At 46.7% G+C, this 27375-nt stretch overlaps 1 protein-coding gene across 1 annotated transcript; it reads right to left on the bottom strand.

Moving 5' to 3' along the window:
- Positions 1–18062: 18062 nt before the first annotated feature.
- Th (tyrosine hydroxylase) lies at positions 18063–25276 on the bottom strand. The gene is made up of 13 exons (XM_021168274.3): positions 25156–25276; positions 23228–23452; positions 22183–22357; positions 21836–21924; positions 21653–21720; positions 21277–21327; positions 20769–20914; positions 20563–20698; positions 20335–20404; positions 19888–19944; positions 19653–19748; positions 19271–19404; positions 18063–18452 (listed from the first exon to the last, which is right to left on the bottom strand). Exons 1-13 carry the CDS (start codon positions 25243–25245, stop codon positions 18293–18295), a joined length of 1497 nt encoding a protein of 498 aa, XP_021023933.1. The 5' UTR covers positions 25246–25276; the 3' UTR covers positions 18063–18292.
- Positions 25277–27375: the final 2099 nt, after the last annotated feature.

Below are 27375 nucleotides of genomic sequence, written 5' to 3'. Positions count from 1 at the left end.
TTATGCACCAATGGTTTTTCTTGGTTCAGGAGCGTTTGATGTATGCTCCATAGTTGTTTCTCATTGTACTCTGCTGTCTCATTGATTTCTCTAAGGCTTTAACAAACTTATCCATGTGGTTTTTCTCCAATTCGAAATCAAATTGTATGTCAGACAAGAAGTAATATTTTTGTTGGTAGTGTACTGTGGTTATTCTTGTCTGACTGTGTACTACCATCTGTGAACAACTATGTATGAGATAGCATCCTCTAGATATATTCTACATATATTGAAAGAACCTAGTGGGGAAACCCCCCACTCAACTCCCGATTCAGCGTGCACCCAAGAATCACGAATAGAACACAACACCTTGATGTAACAACACGAGCTATTTTAATGGCGGAGCTCAGGGTCGAAACGTATCTCACTCAGGAGACAGTGGATTCGACCACGAGGCTTGGAAGCTAGGGGTTTTTATAGAAAAGGAGTGGGGCTGGGGGAGGAATTGGCGCGGTTTCACATGATTGGTCCATTTAAACATCAGCAGCCTGTTAACATTTAGCTTAGGTCAGAGGGGTGGGAGATAGGGAGGCGATGGGCCTGCCCGGGCATGTCCTGGTCTGTTCTGCTATGTTCTCAGCCCCAGGTTTCAAAGCTCACAAACAACTCTTTGGGCTATTTGACATACATTACATGAATCACAGGTCTCAAGTTTTATTTCCTTTCAATATTCACATATATTCGTTCTACATGATTATCATCTCAATACTTGTATGGTTTCCTTACATTTTAATTTCCTTGTCCTATTTCAAAAGGCCATCAACATATGCCAGAATTAGGTCCTGGAGTGAACTTATCAGTGACCATCTAAGAATGTTGTGAGCAATGATTGGACTGTCTGTGTATCCTTGTGGTAGTCTTGAAAATTGGTACTGTCTTCTTTGCCATGTGAATGTGGTGTATTGGGTGCAGTGGCATGACAAAGAACATGTCTGACAAATCTATAGTTGCCAGCTCTTTTTGATGCTGTTTTCTTAATCCTCATAAAAATATCTTTTACATCTGGTAATTGTGCTGGCAGTTTAGGGGACAATTCATTCTCCTATAATCTACTGTAATTTGCCATGTACTATTTGGTTTTAAAACTGGCCAATTGGACTGCCGAAATGAAAGCTTTGAGTTAGTTCAATTACTCCTTCCTTAGTAGGGTTTAATGGTTCAGGTATCTCTTCACTTCCTCCTTTAACTGGGTATTGTGGCATAAATGAGGGTTTAGTTGTTGAGAGCCTTCTAGGTTCTATTTTTACTTTTGCTAAAAAAAACATTTTACTTTGACAATCTTTTTAAAATTTAGGAAATTTGGGGGAAATTTTAAGATCATTAGGAAGCCTAAAATATTTTCTAGTGCTCTGCAACATGCAATATCCAAAGAAATTATTTTACCATATACCATTAATTCTCATTTACATGTGAGTACTATGAATTTTCTTGCCACTCCTTGTATAATGATTTTTCCTTATTTGGTATAGGGTCTGGTAGTCCTGTGTATATATTAACATCACTGCCTGTGTCAATTAGCCATTTAACATTTATCTCCTTATTATTAATTTTTAGGGGCAACCTGGTTGTATAGGCACCTAACCTGAGTCCTGTTGAAAGGTATATGTGTTTGCCTTCTCATAGATGGGCACTGATTGTCCCTTCATACTGGTGGTCACCTTCATGGTAACCTTCTGTTCCCTAGAAAAAGACTCACTCACATTTATTTCTTCCAAATTCTAATGGATGCATCCCTCTGTGGGATTCTGTGGGGTTCTATTTGCAAATAGCATTCCAGGATTTCTGTCAAAGGGTTTTATTTGTGAATAGTCTGAAAAATCTGGGTGTTCTCCTTAAATGGCTTCTTTCTCATATTTAATGTTAATGTTTTTTCTTTTATTCTTTTTTATTTTTATTAGATGTTTTCTTTATTTACATTGCAAATTTTATCCCCTTTCCTCATTTCCCCTCTGAAAATCCCCATCTCCTCCCCACTCCCCTTGTTCACTAACCTACCCATTCCCGCTTCCCTGTCCTGGCATTCCCCTACACTGGGACATTGAGCCTTCACAAGACTGAGGGCCTCTCCTCTCATTGATGTCTCACAAGGCCATCCTCTGCTACATATGTGGCTAGAGACATGGATCCCTCCATGTGTACCATTTGGATGGTGGTTTAGTCCCTGGGAGCTCTGGTTGGTTTATATTGTTGTTCCTCTTATGGGGCTGCAGACCCCTTCAGCTCCTGTGTTTTTTCTCTAGCTCCTCCATTGGGGACCCTGTGCTCAGTCCAATGGATGGCTGTGAGCCTCCACTTCTTTATTTGTCAGGCACTGGCAGAGTCTCTCAGGAGAATGCTATATCAGGCTCCTGTCAGCAAGATCTTATTGGCATCCACAATAGTGTCTGTGTTTGGTAACTGTATATGGGATGGATCCCCAGGTGGGACAATTACTGGATGGCCTTTCTTTCAGTTTCTGCCCCAAACTTTGTCTCTGTATTTCCTCCAATGAGTCTTTTGTTCCCCCTTCTAAGAAGGACTGAAGAATCCACACTGTGGTCTTCCTTCTTGAGCTTCATGTAGTCTGTGAATTGTATCTTGGGTATTCCAAACTTCTAAGCCAATATTCACTTATCAGTGAGTGCATATCATGTGCGTTCTTTTGTGATTGGGTTTCCTCACTCAGCATGATAGTTTCCAGTTCCATCCATTTGCCTGAGAAATTCATGAATTCATTCTTTTTAATAGCTGAGTAGTACTCCATTGTGTAAATGTACCACATTTTCTGTATCCATTCCTCTGTTGAAGGATATCTAGGTTCTTTCCAGCTTCTGGCTATTATAAATAAGGCAGTTATGAACATAGTAGAGCATGTGTCCTTATTACATGTTGGAGCATCTTCTGGGTATATGCCCAGGAGTGGTATAGTTGGGTTCTTGGTTTAACTCCCTGTATCCTTTAAAGAAATCAATTACCTCAGAAACTGTTCTGCAGTTTTGAAGTGGTCTTGTCAACTTAATTCTCATGTGTGGTGATGTCCTCTGGAGCATCCTGTGGTGTCGCCACTTTGTTATATGTAAACCACAGTACTCTTAATTTTTTTGTAAGCTTAATGGACTCTTAGAAACTGTTCCATTTTGAAGCTGCTTTAAATTGTATAAGGTATAAAGATGGAAATACTTATCTCCAGGCAGTAGTTATCCAGTCCAAGACAGGGTGTACATTGCCTCGAGCAGTATCTAGGATTTACTCTAAGGCTTCATACACTGCTAGGTTTTCTACTATATTCTTAATTTTCCTCATCTCTAATTCTGACAGCATTACTGTGTCTGCCCCCCTTTCCCCAGAGCTTTATTATATAGAATGCATCCTTCATTCCATTCTGGGCATATTCTTGTCTCAACTGACTTATTTCTTGAAGAGTGTATGCTCTAATTTCTATTTGTTGCTCGAGCTGCTCCTTCTCACTGTTACTAAATACTGTATATCTTCTCAGTGTATTAACCTTGGAAGATGCCACTGGGAGGGATAAGGCTGTCTTGCCAGGGGCCCTGGGTCACAACATCACCTTTAGAGTGTTTCCTCCCTCCCCCATTTCTTTCTTACATTAGTGGCTAGCCTTTTTCACATTAGACTGTCTCTTTATGGCCACTACAGTTTTCATCATTATTTTGGAACTTCTTTACTAGCTGTGTGCTCTAGCAGTGGCTCTACTACTTGTGGATTTGTTAGAGAGACCTCAGTCTCACATCCTTATACCCAGCTTTCCTTTTGGCATTATTCTTTGTTCCAAGCCATTTGTTCTCTGTTGGATTGGTGGCATCTGGACCCACTTTCCTGACATTAAAGCTACTATTTAGCGTCTTCATTCTGGTGATATAATATATGCTAGGGAATATAGAGTTTCAATAGGTTCTGACCTGGGGAAGGTTTTAAGGCCTTCCTCAGGTGCTTAAAGGGGATAAAGGCCTTCCAAGGTTTTCACTGTACTCTGAGGCCTTCTCCGGATTTATACTGAGGCCCAAAGACTTCCCAATGATCTCAGTGGAACCTAAGCATTTCTCCAGGGGCCTATGGCTTTCTACAGTATCTCAACAGCACCTAAAGCTTTTTCCAGGTTCTCATTCGAGTCTAAGGCTTTCTCCAGGTTCTCACTGGTGCCTAAGGATTTACTGCCATTCTGTCTGAGACATAAAGCCGTTATTGCATATTCACAGGGACACAAGACCTTTTCCAGTATCTCAGTTGTACAAAAAGTTTTTGCAAGGTTTACACTGGGCTCCCGGGCTTTCACAAGTATTCACTGGGTCTAGGTTGTCCCTATAAATAAACCCCCTTTGTACCAGATCTTTTGCATGTCATGAGTACTCAGGGGCATACCTTGGCATGAGCCCATGAAGTATGTCTTCCTGATTAAAGCCTTCTTCAAGTGCACATTGTGATCTTGGTTCATCCCCAAAGTTTATTGAAGCCTAAGACCTTTCCAAAGCTATCCCTGGGTCTTCCTTAGGCTTTCTCAGATTGTAATGGTATCCAAGGCCTTCTGTAGGTCCTTATTGGGACCTAAGGCCTTCCAAGTTTGTCACTCCTCTTAGATCCTGTCCAAGGTTTTCACTGTAGCCTAAGGCTAAACTGTGGGATTTGTTAAGCCTAAAAATATTCCCAACTTCTCACAGCATCAATAAGGCCATTACCACTTTTTCCTGGACTCTGAAGACTTCCCCTTCTTCTTGGGGACTAAAACTTTTCACAGGTTCGCATTCAGACCCGAGACCTTCTCTAGGTTCTCACTGGGCTGTGAGGCCTTCTACAAAGTGTCCTTGAGCACTTCTGTCCTTTCCCAATTCTTACTGTAGCTTAAAACCTACTAAAGATGTTCACTGAAGCTTAAGGCTTTTAAAGGGTAATACCTTGTTATAGGATATTTAACTACTGTAAATAGTTAAATTTACAGTACCCTTCTCCAGGTTCTAACTGTGACCTAATCCCTTTTCCAAATTGCACTGAATCCTAAGGACTTCCCCAGGATCTCACTGGTACCTAATGTCTTTCCATCACTGGGATCTGAAGCCGTCCCCAGTAAAATTTAAGGTTGTCCCAGCATGGAACTGGCACCTAAAGCCTTCTCATGGCTTCACTGGGACACAAGACTTTCTCCAAAATCTCACTAGGATCTAAGGCCTTCCCTGTGTTTCACTAGAGTCTGTTCTTCCAAAATTCTCACAGTGACTTAAAGCTTTCTGAAGATACTCATGGGGCCTATGGCCTTCCCCAAATTCTCACTGGGGTCTAAGACCATCTTCAAAATACCACTGGGTCTTAAGGTCTTCTTGAGTTTCACTGGACCCTAAGACTTCCCTCTATGTCTCACTATTCTAAGTCTTTCCCTGGATCTCATTGGAGCCTCAGAACTTTGCAGGTAATTACTGGGACCTGTGCCCTTCTCCAGATTATCAATGAAACCTATATTTTCCCCATATTGTCAATGGTGTGTAAGGCCATTCTCAGAATATCACTATGGTAAGGCCTTCCCCCAGGTTATCACTAGGACTAAAACTTTATTTTACTCACGTTCTGACTAAGTCTTAAGGGCTTCCCCAGGTTCATATAGAAACTAAAGGCCTTCCATGGTTTCCACTGTATTCTGAGGCATTCTGCAGGTTAATATGGGGCCCAAGACCTTCCCCAGTATCTCACTAGAACCTAAGGCTTTCTCTAGGTTCTCATGGGGACTAAGATTTTCTAAAGTTTCCCAGTGGTGCCGAAGGACCTATGTTCTGACTGGGACATAAAGCCTTTACTACATACTCACAGGGGCCCAAGACCTTCTGCACTAACTCAGTTGTACAAAAATTTTGCTAGACTCACACTGGGCTCCAAGTGCTCCCCATGAGTATTCACTGGGCCTAAGGTTTTCCCTAGATACTCAGTGAGGTCTAAAGCTTTCCCTAGGATCTCACTGCATCTTACACCTTCTCCAGCACCGCCATGGGATCTAAACCCTTGCCAGGTTCTTACTGACACCAAAGGCCTTCCTAGGCTACTCACTGAGATATAAGACATTTCCTAAGCTCTCATTGAGGTTTAATGGCTTCCCCAGTTTTTCTTTTTTTCTCCCCCCCCCTTCGGGCTTTAAATTTTGTTTTATTCATTTATGTCCTGAGTTTATTTCTTGCCATCTACACCTTTTTTCTTACACTCCATATTTTATCGCCCCCCCCTCCATCCACCCTCCGACTGTTCCACATCCCATACCTCCTCCCCATGTCCCTGTTACCACATGGATGTCCCCACCCCCTACCTCACCTGACCTCTAAATTCTCTGGGTGGGATCCAGCTCAAGGGGAGGTCCCAAGGCTTCCTCAGTTTTTCAATGGCCCTAAGGCTGTCTCTATATTCTCACTGGGGACTAAGGCCTTCCTCTGGTTCTGACTCATGTCCATGTCTTTACTGAGGTTTTGTCTGGGATCTAATGGCTTTCCACAGGTTCTCACCAAGACTTAAAGCCTTCCTTAGGATCTCCCAAAGGTATGTTTTTCTTGATTCTCACCTGGGCTGAAGTCCTCTGGTATCTTACTGGGACCTATTGCCTATCCAAGATTTTATTAGGGTAGAACGCTTTTCCCAGGTATGTACAGGGGCCAAATACCTTACCCAGGTTCTCACTGAGGTATAAGGTGGTCTCCAGAATTAACTGGGAATTAATGCTCTCTCACAGTCTCACTAGAGTCTAGTGACCTCCCCAGGTTTGAAGTAGGTTCTAAGGACCTCCCTGTGTCTCACTGTGACCTCAGGCCATCCCAAGGATCTCACTGAGACCTAAAGCCTTCCCCAGTAATTCACTATGTATTGTGATCTAGAAGGTAGTCATGCACAGTTGGTATAAGAAAAGTCATATTTTCTTCTGCTGAGGGTCTTCACCTAAGGATTATACCCCAAGTTCCTAACTAAGGTCCTAACCCTATCTCCCCAAGCTGCTCAGCTTCATGAGGTATCTTAGTGAAAGCTCAGCTCCATTTTCTCATGGTAGGCTCCAGTTCAAGGGTCAAGATCCCAGGGGACACTCTCCAGACAAAGGGAAGATGAACATGGTTCTACTCCAATGTCTTCAGCAGACCTGTAGAGGCAACATGATATGTATTGCTCTTGGTCTCTGCTTATATACTGTCACCTGGGCAGGGTGGCATTATGTGTCCATGTAGTCACATGTCTAGTTATCTTCAGTAAGTGATGTCATTGGTTTTTGTTTATCAGGAGCAGCCTTTCTAACTAAGCCATTTATCTCATGTTTAAAGGAATTCTTTTTATTATGAGGAAGGCCTTAGGCTTCAGTGAGAATCAGTATGTAGGCCACAGTGAAAACTTGGGACTGCCCCACAAAGCTGATCAGCCTTGAAGAGGTAGGCCTAGGACTGTGGTTAGGAACTTAGAGTAAACTTAAGAGTGTGAAGAACCTCAGCACAACAACTTTTGGAACAAGTACAAGAACCTACCTTCTTGCTCATGACACTGGTCTAATGTCCTTCCTAAGATTCTAACTTGAATCTAAGGTTTTTTTTTTTTAATATTCTCATTGGTGTATAAACTTTTCCCCAGGATTTCTTTGGGGTGCAATGTCTTCTTGAGTACTCACTGGGCCTGAGGTCTTAACCAGATTCACATTGGGGCCTAAGGCTTTCCCCTGGTTCTGTCTCATAAGGTCTTTTTATCCTCTCACTGGGACCTAAGACCTTCCCCTTCATCTCACTTGTGTCTAAGGACATTCTAAAGTTCTAATTGGCACCTAAAGCCTTACCTAGTTTATTACTGGGCATAAAACCTTTCCGTGATCAAAGGAAGGCTGTGTTTTAAAGCTTTTCCCATTATCTCACTTGGGTCTAATGTCATCCCAGGTACTTAGTAGGGCCCAAAGTTTTCTTAAGTGCCTCGCCTGGACCAAGGCCTTTAGGAATACCTGCTGGGTCCTAAGGACTTTTTCCAGCTCTAGGATCTAAAACTGTCCCTAATGTTAAACTTGTGAGCTAGAAGGCAGGAATGCAGTTTGTATAACGAAAGCTGTATTTTCTTATGTTGAGGGTCTTTATATAAGGTTTATACCCCAAGTTCCTAACTACTGTCTTAAATTAACCCTATCTCTCCAACCTGCTCATCTGCATGAGGTATCTTAGCCAAACCTCAGGCCCAGTCTGTCTTGGTAGGCTACAGCTCAAGAGTAAGGATCCCAGGGGAGACTCTCCAGCTACAGGACAGATCAAGTTGGTGTCCTTCCATTGTCTCCAGCAGACCTGAAGGGGCAATAGGCTATGCATTGCTCCTGATCTCTGCTTATGCAGTCACGTGTCTGGTTATTGGTAGTAAGTGATGTCTGTAAGCTTAGGTTTTTTAAAACCTACTTTCTTAAGGGTTCTTTATTGCTTCAACCTCCCTTCTAGGCCACCATCCACCAGAGGTAGTGGAAATGAAAGGTTAATAGGAAACAGGGGTTGTGCATCTCTCTAGAAGTAATTCTTTAGGGAGATCCCAATCCAGTCCAATCTAAAACATCAAACACGAATCAGTAGTGGCAGTCCAGTCTAATTGGCAAATATCAAAACTGAATCGATAGAATGGCTCATCTCAGAAGAAATCTAGAGGCTCTGCTGGTCGGCAGCTGGAATATCATGAGAAGTTCATTTTTAATTACTCTCTTCAAAGTCATGACAAGCAAAGATCCAATACAATGCAAGGTGAACCAATGCCAGAGCTTTGTCACACTCTCTGTGAAGTTATAGTTATATTCTTTCTAAACATGACATGTCCTCTCACATGTCTGCTTCAGCAAAACATCACATGATTTAACTGAGTCTCCAAAGAAACCAGTAATGTCCACTTCATATCCCCCTTTCTCTTAAACAATTGTCCTTTTCTCTAACACTAACAATTTACATACAATAGGAACAATTGTAAGAACCACAAAACTAGAACTTCACATCACACCTTAAATAAATGGCTTATATACAAGATAGTCAAACAATAGTCTATCATTAAAAACTTTACACTTCAATCAATATTCAACAATTAAACAAAACAACCTTAAATTTCTATCAAGATACATTAATTAAACTAAGCAACTTTAAATTTCTATCAATATACAATAATCAAACAAAATAATCTTAAATTTCTATCAATCCCTGATCATAACTGATAACAACCTACCACCCCAGATGATAATAATCATAATATCAAATGGCCAAAACTATCACCCCAACTTAAGGGACCAGGACAACAGTCTTCTTATAATTGCTTTGTGCTGAATTGGGGCAAAGAATTTCTATCTGAGATTCCCCCCAAAATGCTTAGTCTGCAAAAAGCTAGCTACAGCATTTGTTGCCAAGTCTCTGTGTTTATCCAATTTCTGTGTTATTTATCCAGTCTTTGCATTATCTGTCCAGTCTATGTGTTGTCCAGCCTCTGTGTGATTGATCACTAGGGCTAGCCCTTATGAAGTTGTTTTGCATGCATATTTCAGGAGAAAAAAAATCACTAAGACAGTCTGCAAGAATGAATCACCGGGGCTATTTGCTTTGTGAAGACATTCATGTCTCAGTGATAAGAGGTTTTCCCTACTCAGATCTAATCTTTATAAGTTTTGTTGGTAACCATATTTTTTTCATTCTCTGTAGATACATAAGCATAACCACATCTCCCATCTTAAAACTATTGCAGGTTTTCATTCTAATATCAATATATTTTTATGGTATATTGGTTGATGCCGTTCCTTAGTTTTATTTTTATTTATTTATTTATTTTTGATAACCCAGTGTCTTTCAGCTGCTGTTGTTCCTTTTTTACCAACATTAAGAGAAATTTAGAGTTAACAAAGCATTATTTAGTCTGTCCCTCTGGGCTTTTACTTTCTCTTTTTGTTTAATAAGCATCTCGTTTAAGGTTTGATTGGCTCTCTCTGTAACTGCTTGTCCTGTGAGATTGTGTGATATACCAGTAACATGCTTTATATTGTAATATGCAAAGAATTGCTTCATCATATGAGATACGTATTTGGGAGCATTGTCAGTTTTAACTTGGGCATGCTAAGAATTAGTGCAGTTAATTACAAGATTAAGCTTTACTTAACCTCCTATTTTATGTTTTCAGGTACAGTTTAGAGCAGATAACTAAAAACAGACAAAGATTGTTTAACTCAGATATGCTTGATAGGTTCTAGCTCTCAAGCCTGTCAGAGACCTTCTGAATATGGCATTTAATATGCTTAAACTTACCATGACAGAGACTTCAAAATCCTAGCAGTGACTTTCCCCAAGGTCTCCAAGGAAATATGGGCACAACAACAAAGGACTGTACATGGATTGTGGTACGCTAACCACTGGAAAGGATTGTCCCATTGCCTCGCCCCCTGCTGGGGTCTGGCCTGAAAAATGAACAAACAGGACACTCGGAGAGTTAATTGTCCACATTGCTTAAGACAAGGTGAGGTCATTCTCTCCCAAGTTCCTCCTCCCTGAGGCCAAAGATGTCTCTGCCTTCAGTGCCATAGAGACCACAGGAACTTGGGACAACTGTTTAGGTAATGGATATTTTACCTTTTAATTGTTTTAATTAATAATTTTTAATTAAACTTTAATTAATACATAGGTCATTTAGATTATATCTTATCCTTCTCAAGTCTCTGACCACATTGACAATTTATCTGACTGTAACTTGACAGTTAGAGAACAGGCAACTACTCTTTACCTGCAAGGTAATCCACCACTAGTGCTAGTTCATTAGTCAAGTCATTGGTTAGTTGAAAATACTAGGTCTACGCTGACACCATTGCATACACCAGCAAGATTTTGCTGAAAGGACCCTGATATAGCTGTCTCTTGTGAGACTATGCCAAGGCCTAGCAAACACAGAAGTGGATGCTCACAGTCAGCTATTGGATGGATCACAGGGCCCCCAATGGAGGAGCTAGAGAAAATAATCAAGGAGCTAAAGGGATCTGCAACCCTATAGGTGGAACAACAATATGAACTAACCAGTACACCCCCCCCCCCCCAGAGCTCGTGTCTCTAGCTGCATATGTATCAGAAGATGGCCTGGTCGGCCATCAGCGGAAAGAAAGGCCCATTGGTCGTGCAGACCTTATATGCCTCAGTACAGGGGAACGCCAGGGCCAAGAGGTGGAAGTGGGTGGGTGGGGGAGTGGGTGTGGGGGACTTTTGGGATAGCATTGGAAATGTAAATGAAATAAATACCTAATAATAATAATAAAAGAAAGAAAGAAACCAAAATAAATAAATAAATAAATAAATAAAATGCCTTTCAGAAAGAAAGAAAGAAAGAAAGAAAGAAAGAAAGAAAGAAAGAAAGAAAGAAAGAAAGAAAGAGAAAAAGAAAGAAAGAAAATACTAGGTCTCTTATTTTTAGAAGAAAAACAGGTTTGCCTTGCTCATGGGATTCATGTTAAAAGAGATTTCAGATGTAACTTTTTACTATTCCTTTATCTAAAGGAACTCACTTTACAGTGACTATTCCCAACCTGTGTCTTATGGTAAACAATTGGATATGAAAAAGATGTAAAGGTTATATAAGCTTAAGTTATGAGGATCTAAGGAAGTGTGTTAGGGTAGAAGAAGGTGTCTTAAGGTTCATAAATGCAATGTACATAAAAAGAATAAGAAACCTTTCAGATCCCTCCCCCCATTATCTGACTATTGTATTAGGACTCCAATAGCCCAGAGATTTAACATTAATCAATGAAATCCTGATAAGTTATTAGTCTAATTCTGATAAAGCCTTCCACTATATGATTTACTATCAAAATCACAAGTTCAAGATTTTAAATTTCCTCTGGCTGTCTTTTAAGAATAGACTTAAAAGTGTTTCTCTCATTGTGCTAAATTTATAAACATCCGATCTTCTGGATAGTGGGGAAAGCCCCTCTTTCACAATCTGTGGTCAGACGGAAAATCAAGATCTGGTGAGCGTTTGCCCCTTCTGCTCCACAAAAGGCTTCTGTCTTTTCTGAGCTCACCTTAAAGAGAGTTCATGCTTTTAACCCAAAACTGTTTCCCAAGCCTCTACTATGACACAAAGATGTATGTCTACTGCCGTCTCTACACTGTGGATTTCAGTGTAGATTACAAATAATGTCACGCCTAAAATTTCTCTCTTTGTAAACTTAAAAAGGATTCTTGTAAGCTTCAGGAAATCCACTCAGATCCACCTCTCATGGGTCAAATGGGTCAGATAAGTATCCCTGTCAATCAATGGCCTAAGTTTCTCACCTATTGCCTATTCCAGAGGGTGGGATTCCTTCCCCTTTCTCTGGTTTTCGGACTCAAGTTTCAAATATACACCCAAGAGAAAGAATTCTCCCTAACCTACGTAACTATCTTCTGCTCCTAATACATATAATATAGAACACAAACACACGTTCCAGCATCCTGCCAAGTTCAGGTGTTTTCGCAAAATCTTCATCCAGAACAACTTCAAAGCAGCTCCCCACAGGTGCTCCAGCCCAACCTCACAGAATGCTGTAACTTGACCTGCACATTCCTACCCCAAGATGCTCACTCCCCACCCCAGATCCTGGACAGTAGTGAATCAGCCAGCCCTCCCAGGACTTGAGTAGCATCCCAATTTTCTTAGCATCCCCAAAGAGGACATCACCCCTAATCAGCAGAACACAATGCCCTCACTCTGGCCCTACTATCACCCTTCCTAGTTTTTAATTTAACAAAAATGGAACAAATCACAGTTGTTTTGACTAGGCTTCTTCCGGGGACCTCGAAATGGCTTATGTCATCATCTGCTGCCATTACCAGTTGCACCAGGTGTGGGCTGCATTTAAAAGGACTGCCTGCCACTACAGCTTTCTTTCTCTATGCTCCCAGCTGGTTTCTCCCCCCCCCCTTTCTGTCCTTCTCTGTCCATACCTACCTTTTCTGCCCTCATGGCATTGCTCCCATCTGTCTGCCTCACTATATGTCCACTTTTCTCCCCTTCCCCCAATAAGCCCCCTTCTTACCAGATCTGTTACATGGCATAATTACTCAGGAGCACAAACGCCTTGGTGTGGGCCCTCCAGGTACCCACTCACACAGCATTATACTTCATAGCACCTGGGATCTCACTGGGGCCTAAGTTCTTCTCAGGGTCACACTGGAACCTAAGACCTTCCTCGGGTTCTAGGCCTTTCCTTCTAGGTGCCTAAGACCTTTCCTGGTTTTCACTGGTGTCTTAATGCCCAAATTAACAAAATCAGAAATGAAAAGGGAGATATAACAGCACAAACTGAGGAAATCCAAAAAATCTCATAGGGCCTAAGATTTTCTCAGGATCTCACTGGCCTAAAGTATTCTTATGGTCTCACTGGGACCCAAGACTTTTGCCATGTTCTAACTAGATCATAAGGCGTTACCACATTCTCACTGTGGTCTAAGGCATTTTCCAGGTTCTCACTATGGCCTAAGATCTTTCCAGGTTCTCATTTGGTCTTAAGATTTTCCATTGGATCTTAATATGTCTTAAGGCCTTTCACAGTTTCTCACTGGGGCATAGGACCTTCCTTGGCTTTTCATTGGGGCTGAAGGCTTTCCCCCAGATTCTCACTGTGGCCAAAGGCCTTCACAAGATTCTCACTGAGGCCTTAGGGCTTACACAGAGTCTCAATTAGTCTTAAGGTCTTTCCAAAAATCTCACTGGAGCCTAAGAACTTCCCCAGTTCTTACTGTGGCCCAAAACTTTGCACAGATTCTAACTGAGACCCAAGGCATTTCCCAGGGTCTCTCTGGAGCCTAGGACTTTCCCCCAAGTCTCACTAGGGCCTAAGACCTTCCTCAGGTTCTCACTGAAGCCTAAGGCTTTCCTTAGGTTGTTGCTGGGTTTTAAGTTATTTTCCAAATTCTCCCTGGGGCCTAAAGCTTTCTAGTGCCAAATGCATTCCCCAAATTCTCATGGGGCTCAAGTTTTTCTTGGTTCTCACTGGAGCCTACTGCATTCCACAGGTTCTCACTGGAGCCTACTGCATTCCACAGGTTCTCACTGGAGCCTACAGCATTCCACAGGTTCTCACTGAGTCAAAGGCTTTTCCAAGTTTTCACTATGTCTAAAGCTACCCAGGTTCTCAATGGCGTCTAAGGTTTTCCCACGATCTCACTGGGTTCAAGGCCTTGTCTAGATTCTCACAGGGATATAAGGCTTGATCTTAGGTTCTCACTGGGCTTTAAGGCCTCCCCCAGTTTCTCACTAGTAAGACTTTCCCTGGGATTCACTGGGACCTAAGGTGGTCTCCTGAGTCTCACACATGCCTAAGATATTTTCTACATCCTCACTGGGGCCTAACACCTTCTTTAGGTTCTAAGGCCTAAGGCCTTCTGTAGGTCTTCTTTGGGCCCAAGGGCTTTCCTATGTCCTCACCGTGTCTTAAGGCCTCCCTAAGCTTCTCATTGGGGCCTAAGGCCTTCATTAGGTTCCCACTGGCACTTAAAAGTTTTCCTAGGTTCTCACTGTAGTCTAAGGCCTTTCCAACTTCTCCCTAGGGTGTATAGTTTCCAGAGTTTCTCACTGGTTCCTCAGGCCTTCCCAGATGCTCTCTGGGGCCTGAGGACTTTCCCGAGGATCTTACTGGGGCCTAAGGCTTTCTCCCCTCACTGGGACCTACCATCTTCCCTGGGTTCTCACTAGGTCTTAAGACTTTCTTTAAAATTTTACTTGGTCTTAAGGTCTTATCCAGTGTCCTAAGGAGGTCTATGGTCTTCCTGTAGTCTTCCTTAGGAGTGAAATTTTTTCAGGGTTTCACTAGGCCTAAAACCATCTATAGTGTTCCTCTGTGGCTTATGTCCTTCCCAAGAACCCATTGTGGCTTCTGTCCTTATTTGGATTCCACTCTGGCTTAAAGATTTGCCCCCATTCCTACTGAGTCCAGTGGCCTTCTTCAGGAGATATGTTCTCAAATGGAAGTGAGGCTGTATTGGTTACTTTTCCTGTGGTATAATAAAACACCTATGACCAAGGCTACTTATAGAAAAATTTATTTGGGCTTTGGCTCTGTACCAGCTGGTTTTGTGTGTCAACTTGACACAAGCTGGAGTTATCACAGAGAAAGAAGCCTCCCTTGAGGTAATGTCTCCATGAGATCCAGTTATAATGCATTTTCTTGATTAGTGATCAAGGGTGGGAGGGCCCATTGTGGGTGGTGCCATCCCTGGGCTGGTACTCTTGGGTTCTATAAGAAAGTAAGCTGAGCAAGCCAGGGGAAGCAAGCCAGTAAGGAACACCCCTCCATGGCCTCTGCATCAGCCCCTGCTTTCTGACCTGCTTGAGTTCCAGTCCTGACTTCTTTGGTGATGAACAGCAATGTGGAAAGTGTAAGCTGAATAAACCCTATCTTTCCTTCCCAACTTGCTTCTTGGTCATGATGTTTTATGCAGGAATACAAACCCTAAGACAGGCTCCAAAGAGATGAGTCCATCACACTGGGAAAGCATGGTAGAAGATAAGAATGGCAGGTGGAGCAGGGAGCTGAGAGCTCACAGCCTCAAACATAAGCAAATGTAGAGAGCATGAACTGGAAGTAGGAAAGGCTTTTTACTCTCAGAGCCTGTCTCAGTAACATACTTTCTTTAACAAGGCCAAACTCCCAAACCTTCCCAAATAGCACAACCAACTAGGTACCAAGTATTCAAATGCCTCATCTGTGGAGAACATTCCTCATTTAAACCTCCACACACTCACCAAAGCCAAAGATCATTCCCAGGGTATCACTGGGGCCTCAAGTCTTCCATGGAGTTTCATTGTGATCGATAGCCTTCCTCTTTGTGGCCTGAGGCACTTCCTAGATCTTCGAGAGCCTTAGACCTTTCCCAGACTCACTGTGGCCTAAAATCATGGAAGGCTCTGAAAGTGGACTTCCCATCCTCACTCTCACCGAGTCCTAAGGGCTTCTTCCCTGGAGTCTTATTAGAACCTGTATCCTCCTCCAGGGTCTCACAGGGAACTAAGATCCTCCTTGGATATCAGCAAAGTGTATGGCCTTCGCTGAGTTTCACTATGACCTGAGGCTTTGCAGGATCTCTCTGGTGCCTAAGGCCTTCCCCAGAGTCTTTTGGGAGCCTAAGGTTTCCCCAGGGTCTCACAGAGGTCTACTATCTTTCTTAGCATCTTGCTATGGCCTAAGGCCTTCCATTTGGTTTCACTTGTACCTGTTCCAGAGTCATACTAGGGCTTTAGGTCTTTCTTAGGCATTCAGGGAGGCCAAAGATCTTTCTCAAGTTCTCACTGGAACCTGATACTTTCCTCAGGTTCTAACTAGGACCTAAGGCCTAACCAAGGGCCTCAAGGGTCCCACTGTGACCTAAAGACATCTTTAGAGTTCCATTGAGGTCTAGCATCTTCCCCAGACAATCCCACGACTGCCTAAGGCCAAATTTCCACTGGGGCCTAAGGCCTTCTTCAAGACCTTATTGTGGGCTAAGGCCTTCTCCTAAGGCAATGGTTCTCAACCTTCCTAACGCTGTGACCCTTTAATACAGTTCCTCATCTTGTGGTGACCCGCAACCATAAAATCATTTTCATTTCTACTTCATAACTAATTTTACTACTGTTATTAATCACAATGTAAATATCTATGTTTTCCAATGGTCATAGGTAACCCCGATGAAAGGATCATTTGACCAAAAAAAGGGTTGCAGCCCACAGGTTTGAAATCAGCTGCCCTTTGAGCAGTGGTGTACTGAGTCTCAAGGCTTTACAGATTTTCTCAATGGAGCCTAAAGCCTTCCTAGAATTTTACCAGAACATGAAACCTTCAATGTCTCATTGGAGCCTAAAGTCTTCTCTGGGTTAATAAGGGCCTCAGACCATCCTTCATTCTTAGTGAGACAAAGACATTTCTCAGAGTCTCAGTGGGACCTAGGTCATTCTCTAGATGTCACGGGAGCCTAAGTCTTTTCTCAGGGTCTCACTGTGGGTAAGGGCTTTCTAGAGTTTCCCTGAGTCCTAAAGCTTTCTTCCATGGTCTTACTAAGGTCAAAGGTCTTCTACCATATCTCTCTAGGTTCTCACTGAACCCGTACTAAAGGTCTCACTAGATTCTTTATTGAACCCTTACTTAAGGTCTCACTGGATTCTTAAGTCGTCCTAGGAGCCTGGTATAAGCCAATAACTTTTCTCAGGATCTCACTGGGGCCTAAGGTGTTCCAAGGACCTCACTGGGGACTAAGGCCTTTCGAGTGTCTCAAGGATTTCCCAAGATCCTACTCTGGCCTACAATCTTCCCCCATATCTTTGAGAAGGCAAAAGGCCTTCCATAGGATCTCACTGTGGATTATGGCCTGACCCTGGACCTCACTGGAAACTAAAACCTTGACAGAGTTTCAATGGCACAAAAGCCCTCCCTACTGTAACAAATTAAGGTCTTCTCTGGGTTTCATTATGACCCAAGACCTTCCCCAGCTTCTTAATGGGACCTAAGACCTTCCAAGGGTCTCTTTGGAGTCTAAGGCTTTCCCAAGGTCTCTCTGGGGCCCATGGCCTTCCTCGGGGTCTCACTTAAGTCAAAGATCTTCAATGATTCCCAAGACATTTCACGGGGTTTACTAGGACATAAGCTTTCACCTGGGACTCATTAGGTGTAATGTGGGTGGGCTACAGCTCTTGTGTTTTGCCAGCCTTCTTCATCCCTCTGCCTACTTGCTAGGTGCCTAAGACTCCTGGGCACAGAGAGAGGGTCTGGTCTATAGGCCTTGTCAGAGGCTATACTCTGTGATTGTCACTCCTTGCCCTGGTCTCCACCTTTGTGTTGTTAGTCCATGCTTCTGGGACAGCTCATCTGGGACCTTGTTCAACCCTCCAGCACTGTATGAGAGCTCAGAATTGGCAGGGAGATAAGACCAGTACCTTCTGTCTGGTCTGGAGTTGTCCAGGAGGCTGAATTGGACAAAAGAAGTGGGAGAGAAGCCTCCAAATGAAGCCAGGGCATATACAAGTGCTAGGAACTATCTTTGTGGTGACACAGAGGCCAGGAGCACTCCTGGAGACCTTTCCTTCCTTTATTGAGATAATAATCAGGGTAGAATACAGCATGAAGGGCAGGAGGAATGCAGGACCATCCTGAAACGCATGCAGTAGTAAGATGTGGTTGAGAAGCAGTTGGTGAGGGGGGGGCAAGAGCAGCCCATCAAAGGGTCCAGCCACACACATGGGAAAGCCTCTGGGCCAGGAAAGGTTGGAGAAGGGGCTGGGAACTTTGGGAAAGGCCCCTGGCACCTGTGGGTGGTACCCTATGCATTTAGCTAATGGCACTCAGTGCTTGGGTCAGGGTGTGCAGCTCATCCTGGACCCCCTCCAAGGAGCGCCGGATGGTGTGAGGACTGTCCAGTACATCAATGGCCAGGGTGTACGGGTCAAACTTCACGGAGAATGGGCGCTGGATACGAGAGGCATAGTTCCTGTGGGGCGGGGGAGGGGGGGAGAAGCCAGTATGAATCCTTCAATCACAGGAGATTGGATATGGGCATGAGAAAGCAGGCTAGAGTTAGGTAGCTCCAGATAGGATCTGCAACCTCCAGGGGCAATGGGGAAATGGCTTTTCTGAGTTTCCCAGACCCCTAAAGCCCATTCTAGACACTCAGGAGACTAAAGCCCCAGCGATTCTTGCGGGTAGGCCTCTGCAAAGCACTCTGTTTCTCAGCTGGGCTTCTTCCTTCGGGAAGCTCCCCTTGACTGTGTGCCCTAGAGAGTCCCTAAACTGGAGTGGACATGCCAGATGAGCACAGCAGGCTGGGAGAAGTGATAAGTACCAACCTACCAGTCTCCTCTCCCCTCTGCAGACCCCTGTATAACTGTGTCTCCTGCCTTTGGCCTGCCTACTCCCTCTATAATCTTTGCCCTCGTGGCAGCTCTTACCTGCCACTCTGCCTCTTTTTCTCTCTTATCTGTCCCTATCCCACTCCAGCCCGTGCTGCTGAGAATGAGAGACTCAGGCTCTGCTGAGGCACAGACAGCTGGCCTGGACCTGACCTTGACTTTGCCTTGACCCTATGCTACTGGTCTCTCCTCGGACTTTCTGATGGGAGCAGGGCACTCCATACCCTCACCCCCCAGCCCTGGTCTCCTTTGCTGCGGGGCCAGGAGCAGAGTAATCTCAAGCATGAACTCTTGTACAAGGGGGTGTTGCTGAGTGTACTAAATGGGCTCTCAAGTGAAGACAAGGCCTGGCTTGCACTGGTGAGGCTGGGCGGGGCTGACTCCTGATGGCTCCACCCACCTGAGCTTGTCCTTGGCATCACTGAAGCTCTCTGACACAAAGTACACCGGCTGGTAGGTTTGATCTTGGTAGGGCTGCACGGCCGCTGTGTCTGGGTCAAAGGCCCGGACCTCGGGCTCCTCTGACAGGGAGTGCTAGAAAGAGGCCACAGGTATCACACCCAAGCGCTCAAGGCAAATGGGTGCTGTGGGTGTGGGGCTCCCCCCTCCCGCAGGGCTCTGGGCTACTGTACAGTGGGGTCTGGCCGGAGGCACACACTCTCTAGAACATCCTGAATCTCAGACCTGAGCCAAGGACCCTTCTGATGAGAGCAGAGTCCTCCACACCCTGATCCTCCAGCCCTGGTCTCCTTTGCTGGGGGCTGGGAGCAGGGTAATCTCACCAGGAGCTCTCCATAGGAAGACAGCAGCCCCGCACCGTAAGCCTTCAGCTCCCCGTTCTGTTTACACAGCCCAAACTCCACAGTGAACCAGTACACCTGCCAGATAGTCATAAGAATCACCTAAAATGCCTGGTTCCAAGCATAGCCCCTCTGTGTGCAGCATCCATAACAGGTAAGGCTGTTCTTGGGGACAGAAAAAAACGTCTGAACTCCCCCCAGGGCTCTGAAAACGAACCGTGGAGAGTTTCTCAATTTCTTCATCTGAAGCCCCCAGAGATGCAAGTCCAATGTCCTGTGGGTAGAGAAAGAGGCTAAAGTAGGAAAAGACGCTGCTCTGACATTGTGCTTGAGGTAAGGGCACTGGATGCTACCTCTCCAGGGGACCCTGCAACATACACTTCACCACATGCCAAGGCAGCCAAGAGCTCAGGGCCTGCAGTTCCCAGAAGTACCACCAGGTGACATCAAACCCCACAAAATCCCTTTCCCCTGGGACTTGTGTTCCTAGCTAGTCCCTCCCTGTTAAGGAAACAGTCTCTGCTTCAGTGTTTGGCTACCTGTAAGTCCCATGGATCCATGAAGACACACTGTCTAGCTGGAGGAGTACCCCAACAAGTAAAACTTTTGAATCTCTGACTCAACCAAATAACCCCTGGTTTCTGCGTTGAGGCCCTAAACATACCTGGGAGAACTGGGCAAATGTGCGGTCAGCCAACATGGGTACGTGTCCCAGCAGCTCGTGGCAGCAGTCTCTGTGTGAGGCCATGAGAAAAGGAAGATGGAATGGGAAGGCTCTCTGTCCTTCCCCGGAGACAAGGAAGCTTTAGCACCTCCACACCTCTGCCATCATTGCACACGGATATTACTGGGCAACAAGTTCAGGGTCCTCTGCCCTAGGCAGCATACTCACGGCTCAGGTGAATGCATAGGTGAGGAGGCATGACGGATGTACTGTGTGCATTGAAACACACGGAAGGCCAGACTGGCCAGAAAATCACGGGCAGACAGTAGACCGGCCACAGGTCGCAGCTGGAAGCCAGTCCTCTCTGTAAGGTACCTCGCATCAGAAATAGCAGAGGGGATGCCCCTCCCTTACCTACTTCCTCTGCATCTCACCCTTCAAGAAGCGGGACACATCCTCCAGCTGTGGAATGCTGTCCTCTCGGTAGCCACAATACCGTTCCAGAAGCTGGAAAGCCTCCAGGTGCTCCCGGCAGGCGTGGGTAGCATAGAGGCCCTTCAGCGTGGTGTATACCTCCTTCCTGTAGGCCATAGGGGCTTAGGGGATTACTAGCTGCTGGGGTTCTTCTCCCCATGACCACCCCATGGATGCTTTGCCTGCTTCCACCATCCTCCTGAACTGTGGGCCCCCATCAATACATAGGGCATTCCTGTGGTTTGAGGGAACCCAGAGGCTGGGAATGGGCTGATAGCGACATCTCTGAATGACCTGATTATTTTGGACCACTGGAAGCCCCTCTTCTAACTGGCTTTAGTCTCTTCTTCTATTGTACCAAAGTTTCCAGAGATGGCCCTCACAGACAGGGATTCTGGGAACCGTCTCCCTGGTTCTTTTCACGCCCAGCCCTCCCCTGCTCCAATCCAACCATCAGTAGGGTCTTACCAGGTAGCAATTTCCTCCTTTGTGTATTCCACGTGGGGAATTGGTTCACCCCTGTGGAGGGGATCAGTGGTCAATAGGGCGCCGCCCCCCTCCCGGCATCTCAGAGAGTAGGAAAGATGGGGTGAGGGGCTTCATTTGAAGCTGTATCAGCTGTTCAGAGGCCTTTGGAGTATGGAGTGGACTGGTTGGGGTACACTGACCCAAACCAGCTGCTTAGCCTCTCTGCCCCAGTCTCCTTAGCTGTGACTAAGAATAATGCCAAGCATAGAGCAGAGACAGATAAGCTAACATGTAAAGCTGTGTGACAGCTAACCAGTCACCTCCTCCCTCCTCTCTCTATAGTCTGGGGACTCTGCCCCACAGGCAGGCTCCTTACTGCTTGTATTGGAAGGCAATCTCTGCAATCAGCTTCCGGCGCTGGCGATACACCTGGTCAGAGAAGCCCTGATGACCAAGGAACACACATCAGGAGGAAGTTGGCCATTCCCTGCTCCAAAGACCAGGGTCAGTCCCTACCTGTGCCCACCCCACAGGACTCAGCTCTGGGACACAAGCTCACCGGATGGTCCAGGTCCAGGTCAGGGTCAAACTTGGTGACCAGGTGGTGACACTTATCCAACTCTGACACTTTCCTTGGGAACCAGGGAACTTCGCAAGCAAGAGAGGCAAAGGGCCCAGGTAAGCATGGGTCCATAATAAGGTTTGGCCATGCTGGGTCCAGCCTCCCCTAGGGACCTCCTAGAGGGCAGAGTTTACTAGGATTCATGAAAAAAAGTAGAAGGTAGAGCCAGCATGGTGGTCCAACTCTGTGGACACTTCAGAGTCCCCCCTGGCAGGATACTCTGCCTCCCACCCCCAGGCCAGAAGATTATTTGATTGCACTCAGGGACAGAAATCCATCCTCACCCTTGTCCTCTCTGGCACTGCGCACATCGTCAGACACCCGACGCACAGAACTGAGGAGGGCAGCCAGATCGCCACTGGGCACCTCAAAGCGCACAAAGTACTCCAGGTGGGGGCTTCCCGCCAGTGGCCTCTGGGCAGGCCGGGTCTCTAAGTGGTGGATTTTGGCTTCAAATGTCTTCGGGAGCAAAAGCAGGAAGAGAGAGAAGGAGAGAGACAGATGGGGAAGGAGCAATGGAGAGATGATGGAGAAGATGAAGAGAGATGATGACAGGTAGGGAGAGATGGAGAGACATAATAGTGGGAATAAGGGAGACAGAGGACCCTGGTAGGCACAGTCAGTTGTTTGTTTGTTCGTTTGGTTTTTGTTCATTTTGTTTTTACCCTTGCCTATGAATTTTGGAAGGTGTCACCAATAGATTGGATTTTGTCTTGTGTATCCAGCCAGGAATCATCACAGCTGTGCCTTTGGTCCCCTTTCTGGACAGTTCTGTATGTCTAGAAAGCATAGCAGATAGCCTGATTCCCCTGCTGACAGAAGGGGCTATCCCCTAATGGTCTCATTTGACTTACTGGCCACGCCCAAAGGCCTGGATCACACTCCACCATATCAAGGACACAAGTCTCAGGCCATGACAGGGTAAATAGGAAACTCAGGACTGGTGGACAGGGGTCAACTTCATCTTCACCTTCTGTTGCCCAGCAACAAAACACTTAGGCCAGGCTGTCAATTCTGGGAGCTCACAGGGTTCTGGCTTTAATGTCATTTGAGAGTTTTTCTGGAGCAGGGGAAGGGGGGGCAGGTCATTAGCCAAAGCAACAATGTAATCAGCTGCTTCATTGACCCCTGGGCAGGTAGGTAAGAGGCTGTGTATATATAGTAGTGGGAGTCAGGGAGCTGAGGTTAACTGGAGGAGCTGAAAGATAGTCCCTGAGACCCAGCCTCTGTTGGCCTGAGCAGCTATATTTCAGCCCTGGGGGTGGGGGGAGGACACAGCCATTCTTACATATCTTATGCGTGCTACCCCAGCAAGCCAAGCCAACCCACCTCAAACACTTTCACAGCTCGAGACAGTGAGGAGGGTTTTGTACCCCTCAAGGAGAAGAGCAGGTTGAGAACAGCATTTCCATCCCTCTCCTCGAATACCACAGCCTCCAACGGGTTCCCAGGTTCCGTGGAGGCTACCGCAGCCGCTGCTGCAGCTGCTGCCGCCTCCCGCTCCTTGCGGGCATCCTCGATGAGACTCTGCCGCCGTCCAATGAACCTTGGGGACTGAGAGTCAGAGACATGCCTGTATCTCCATACTGCTGCCTCTGCTGATCCCGCCTCCAGGGCTCTGGTCAAACCACTGGGTGCCATGCAGGAGTGGAGGACAGAACATGCTAATCAGTGTTCTGACAGGGCATGGTGGGCAGCTAGGGCTGGAGAGCCATGGCAGAACTGGAAATCAGGGGCTCCTAGCTGCCATCTTCCCAAGATAGAGGTGCCCTGTCACCTACCTCCCAGGCTTAGACCTAACTGAATTAGTGATAGAGGACTGTGACTCAGGTTGTTTTCTGATGTACGTGAGCAGCGCCCAGAGACTGTAGGAGCGCAAAGCCTCAGACATCCTGGGGAGTGAATAGCTTGGGTGGTCCATTCAGGTAGAAAGTACTGTACACAGCTTAAACAAGCATCCTTTCCCTCCCGACTCTCTGAGAGGCTGAGCCCTGTGGACACATCATCATTGGGGAAAAGAAAGTGGTTCTTAGCCAGGTGTCCTGTCTAGGCTGTCCTCCTACCTGGAAATAGCCCCCTCAAAATGTCTCCCCCTCCTCCTGGTTACCTTATCCTCTCTTGTCTGAGTACCTCTGTATGGACTCCACTGGCTCTGTGTCTGCCACAGCTGTGAACCAGTATTCCTAATCCCCCAACACTCAGAACTACCTAGACTTCAGAGAGGAGAAGCCTGAACTCTAATCTGGGAGTTCAACTCCCCAAAAGGTTCTGGGTCGTCCTGGGTTTTAGGGATGTCCTAGTCATGGGGAGAAGCATGCCCTCTGGAGCCCCCTCCGGACCTCCAGCAGGACACTGTGAATACAGCCAGAGCCCCCGGCTCGCTGGGAAGAACATGAGACAGGGTGGTTCCCAGGGAGCTGAGAAGAGAGTCATGCAGCTAAGAAGTATGAAGGGGCATTTTTGACCCCACAGTTGTCCCCTGAGAAGTACCTACAAATTAAATTTCTAAAGGTCACACTGGTCTCATTAAGGTCTCTGTCAACCCAGGGCAATAGTTAGATGGGGTCCCAAAGATAATCTGAAAGCTCTTCTTATGAGCTGATTCTCCCCCCACCCCCGGCAAAAGGGACTGTTTGATGTCTTGGTAGCACCTCCCCTTGGTCCCTGTGGCTTCCTAAGCCCTGCTCATAGGGAACACAGAAGCAGACTGGTAGAAGGTGAGAAGGGAAAAAGGAGGAGACACAGAGGTTGTCCCAGAGTTTGGGGGCTGAAGAGGTACCGTAGAACATGGGCTCCGTTTGCACAGGACAGCAACAGGCAGACCAGCCATTTGCTGACCAGGTGTGCTCAGAAGTGTGCATTACTGGAACACCACACTCTATGACAGGCAAGGCTAGAGAACCCAAGGGAGCAGATAAGTAGGGAGGGCTACTGGGGGGACTTGGATCATGGGGCTCTCTCCCAAGACCACCCAGGGGGGATTTTCCCTTACTTCACACAATAGAACCCACAGAAGCCTGGCACAGTGAAACAGGTACTGGCTGTCCCTCTTGGAGTCCAGCAGGACACAACAGAAGCATTTACCCAAGCACAGGACCAGAGCTAGGACCCAAACTAACCCTGAGACAGGATAGAACTAAGACCCACTCCAACCCTAGGTACCAGACACTGGATAGACTCCCAGCCTGGGGTATCCACCCATCTATAGGTGCAGAAGTTGCTCCAGATACCCCTGGGTGACAGCATGTCATCCTCACCGTGACAGCCTCAGCCTGCTTGGTATCCTGCTCTGAGACGGCTCTTCTGAAGCCCTTGGGCTGTGGCGAGGAGGCGCTGGGGGTGGGCATAGTGCAAGCTGGTGGTCCCGAGTTCTGTCTCCACAGCCCTTGCCAGGCAGGCGGCCTCTTAAAGGCCAGGCTGACGTCAAAGCCCCTCTGGGTCCCCCACCTCCTACCTCCTGCGCATCCTCTCCACGCCTGCTGTGCCTGAGGGAGGCGGGGGTGGGCACAGAGCGAGGGCGACGGGCAAGAGAGGCCTCCGTCCCATTAGATCTAATTGCATCCACTGTCGCAGGCACCTGCCTCTGAATCACCCTCAGCCCTAGACACGACATGAAGACAGGGGCTGGCTGGTGTTCTGGGACAGGAGACATCTAGAGCTCTCTAACCAAGCCACGGGAGCGCCCATGCTGGATTACCCAAGGGTTCATGTTAGGAAGACTATAGCCCTTGGAGACAAATAAATCTAGGAGCCCTCTCACTGGCTTTTTGGATGTCTTCAAGTCCTCTCCAGGGCACAGGCCATGTTCCCCCAGCCCATGTAACAACGTGTACTATCTACTCACTGCCCCAGTGTATGTGCTGGTACTGGGGCTGGGTCCTCAGGCAGGTCCTATGAGACACAGAATGTTTCAGAAGGTTATTCCTCTATAGTGTATCTAAGACTGGCCCACTTTTGCAGGTTCTATTCCTCTGATTAACATCTCCTTGAAGACACAGCCGGCAAGATGGTGCCAACCCTAGCCTTTGGCACCTCCCTAGGGTCTTCTGACCTCACCTCCCTGGGGGAACAGACCTCTGCTTTAGTTAAGAGTATCCTGAGCTCCCCCACTCACTCCCTGCATCATGGTCTCGAGCTAGAGGCAGCCCCATTCTCAGCTGGCCCCCATGTAAGGATGCACTCAGTGATCAACTCTCCATGGCACCCCAAGGTCTAACACTAAGGGGCCTTTTGATTTCCAGTGAGCATCCACACCCACTTACACAAAGATCCACCCTAGCTTCCTCAGCCAAGGAAACAGGATCTCTAAGGAGACCAGAGAGGGGACCTTTCTCTACTGCAGGGGAGTTATGCTGAGCCCATTCTATGTCCCTGGAGTCAAGTCTTTCCTTCAGGTAATGGTTCAGGACAACTGCCCAAGCCCTTCAGAGAAAGGTGTCCTCTCACTAAGGGAACTGAGGAAGAGTACCATCTTTATTCCTCTGGATACTGGAGTCTGCAGAAGTGCCAAAGGACAGAGCTCTCACCCTGCAAATGGCTACCCTGAGGTTCTGAGGACCCAGCACACTGAGTATTAGCAGGAGCCAGAAGCCTGGACTCCCCAGCCCCCACCCCGTTTAGCTCCCCCTCTGAAGTCTCACTCCACCCCCTAGACAGGGCTTGGACTCTCAGGAACCAACTGCCTGCTGTACTTACCAGACCCAGCCCTCTTCCTTCCCAGCTCTTTCACACCAGGAACCAGGAACTCGCCGCAGGCTGCCTGTCACATCACTGCCTTACTGTGCATCCCCCACTGGCCCCCCTCCCCCCTAAAAGCAGGATAAATGCTAAGTCAGTACAAAGGGAACACTCCCTAACCTCCCCTTGCTGACCTGACCCCCACAGTTCCTGTTCCAGGAGTCTGAGGCTCTGTGATACCCAGCTTGGCGCAGCATCTCTCATCTGCCTTCTCTGAGCAAGATCCTGCAAATCCCATAAACCCCAGCTCAGGGACTATTTACTCTGCACTGCCTGCTCTCTCTCACTATGGACCCCTCCCCATGTTCCATGCCCCTCTCTGAACTCTTCCTGGGTCAGCAACTCTGCTGGCTTAGCCCACTCCTGTCTCAACATGCCCAGCACATCCCTGGCCTGCCTGGCGTCCCAGGAAGGGGTCACGTGGAGACATTTCCACCATGAAGGCAGAGCTGGCTGCACCTTAACCTTCAATCCTGAGGAGTGGGGGCTGTTGCCCAAACCCAAAGGTTATCTATGCCCAGTCCCCAGGTCTGCATGCCCACCCCAGGGTCCTCCTTTGGAGGGTGCTGGGGATTCCAGGGTGAGGCAAACCCAAGCTGGGTTCCACCCCACCCAGCCTGGCGTTTGCTCAGCTGGCACAGGGTAGGAGGGAGCTGTATCTAACAAATCCTGCATAGGGGGCTGCTCTGCAGCACCACGAATGTGGATTTAACCTTTCGGCAAATGTCTTACACTGACAC

This window comes from Mus caroli, unplaced genomic scaffold, assembly GCF_978045245.1.
Source record: "Mus caroli unplaced genomic scaffold, Mus_caroli_1 scaffold_8, whole genome shotgun sequence".
In the NCBI taxonomy this organism is placed as follows: Eukaryota; Metazoa; Chordata; class Mammalia; order Rodentia; family Muridae; genus Mus; species Mus caroli.
This window is presented reverse-complemented; position numbering and strand designations above follow the sequence as displayed.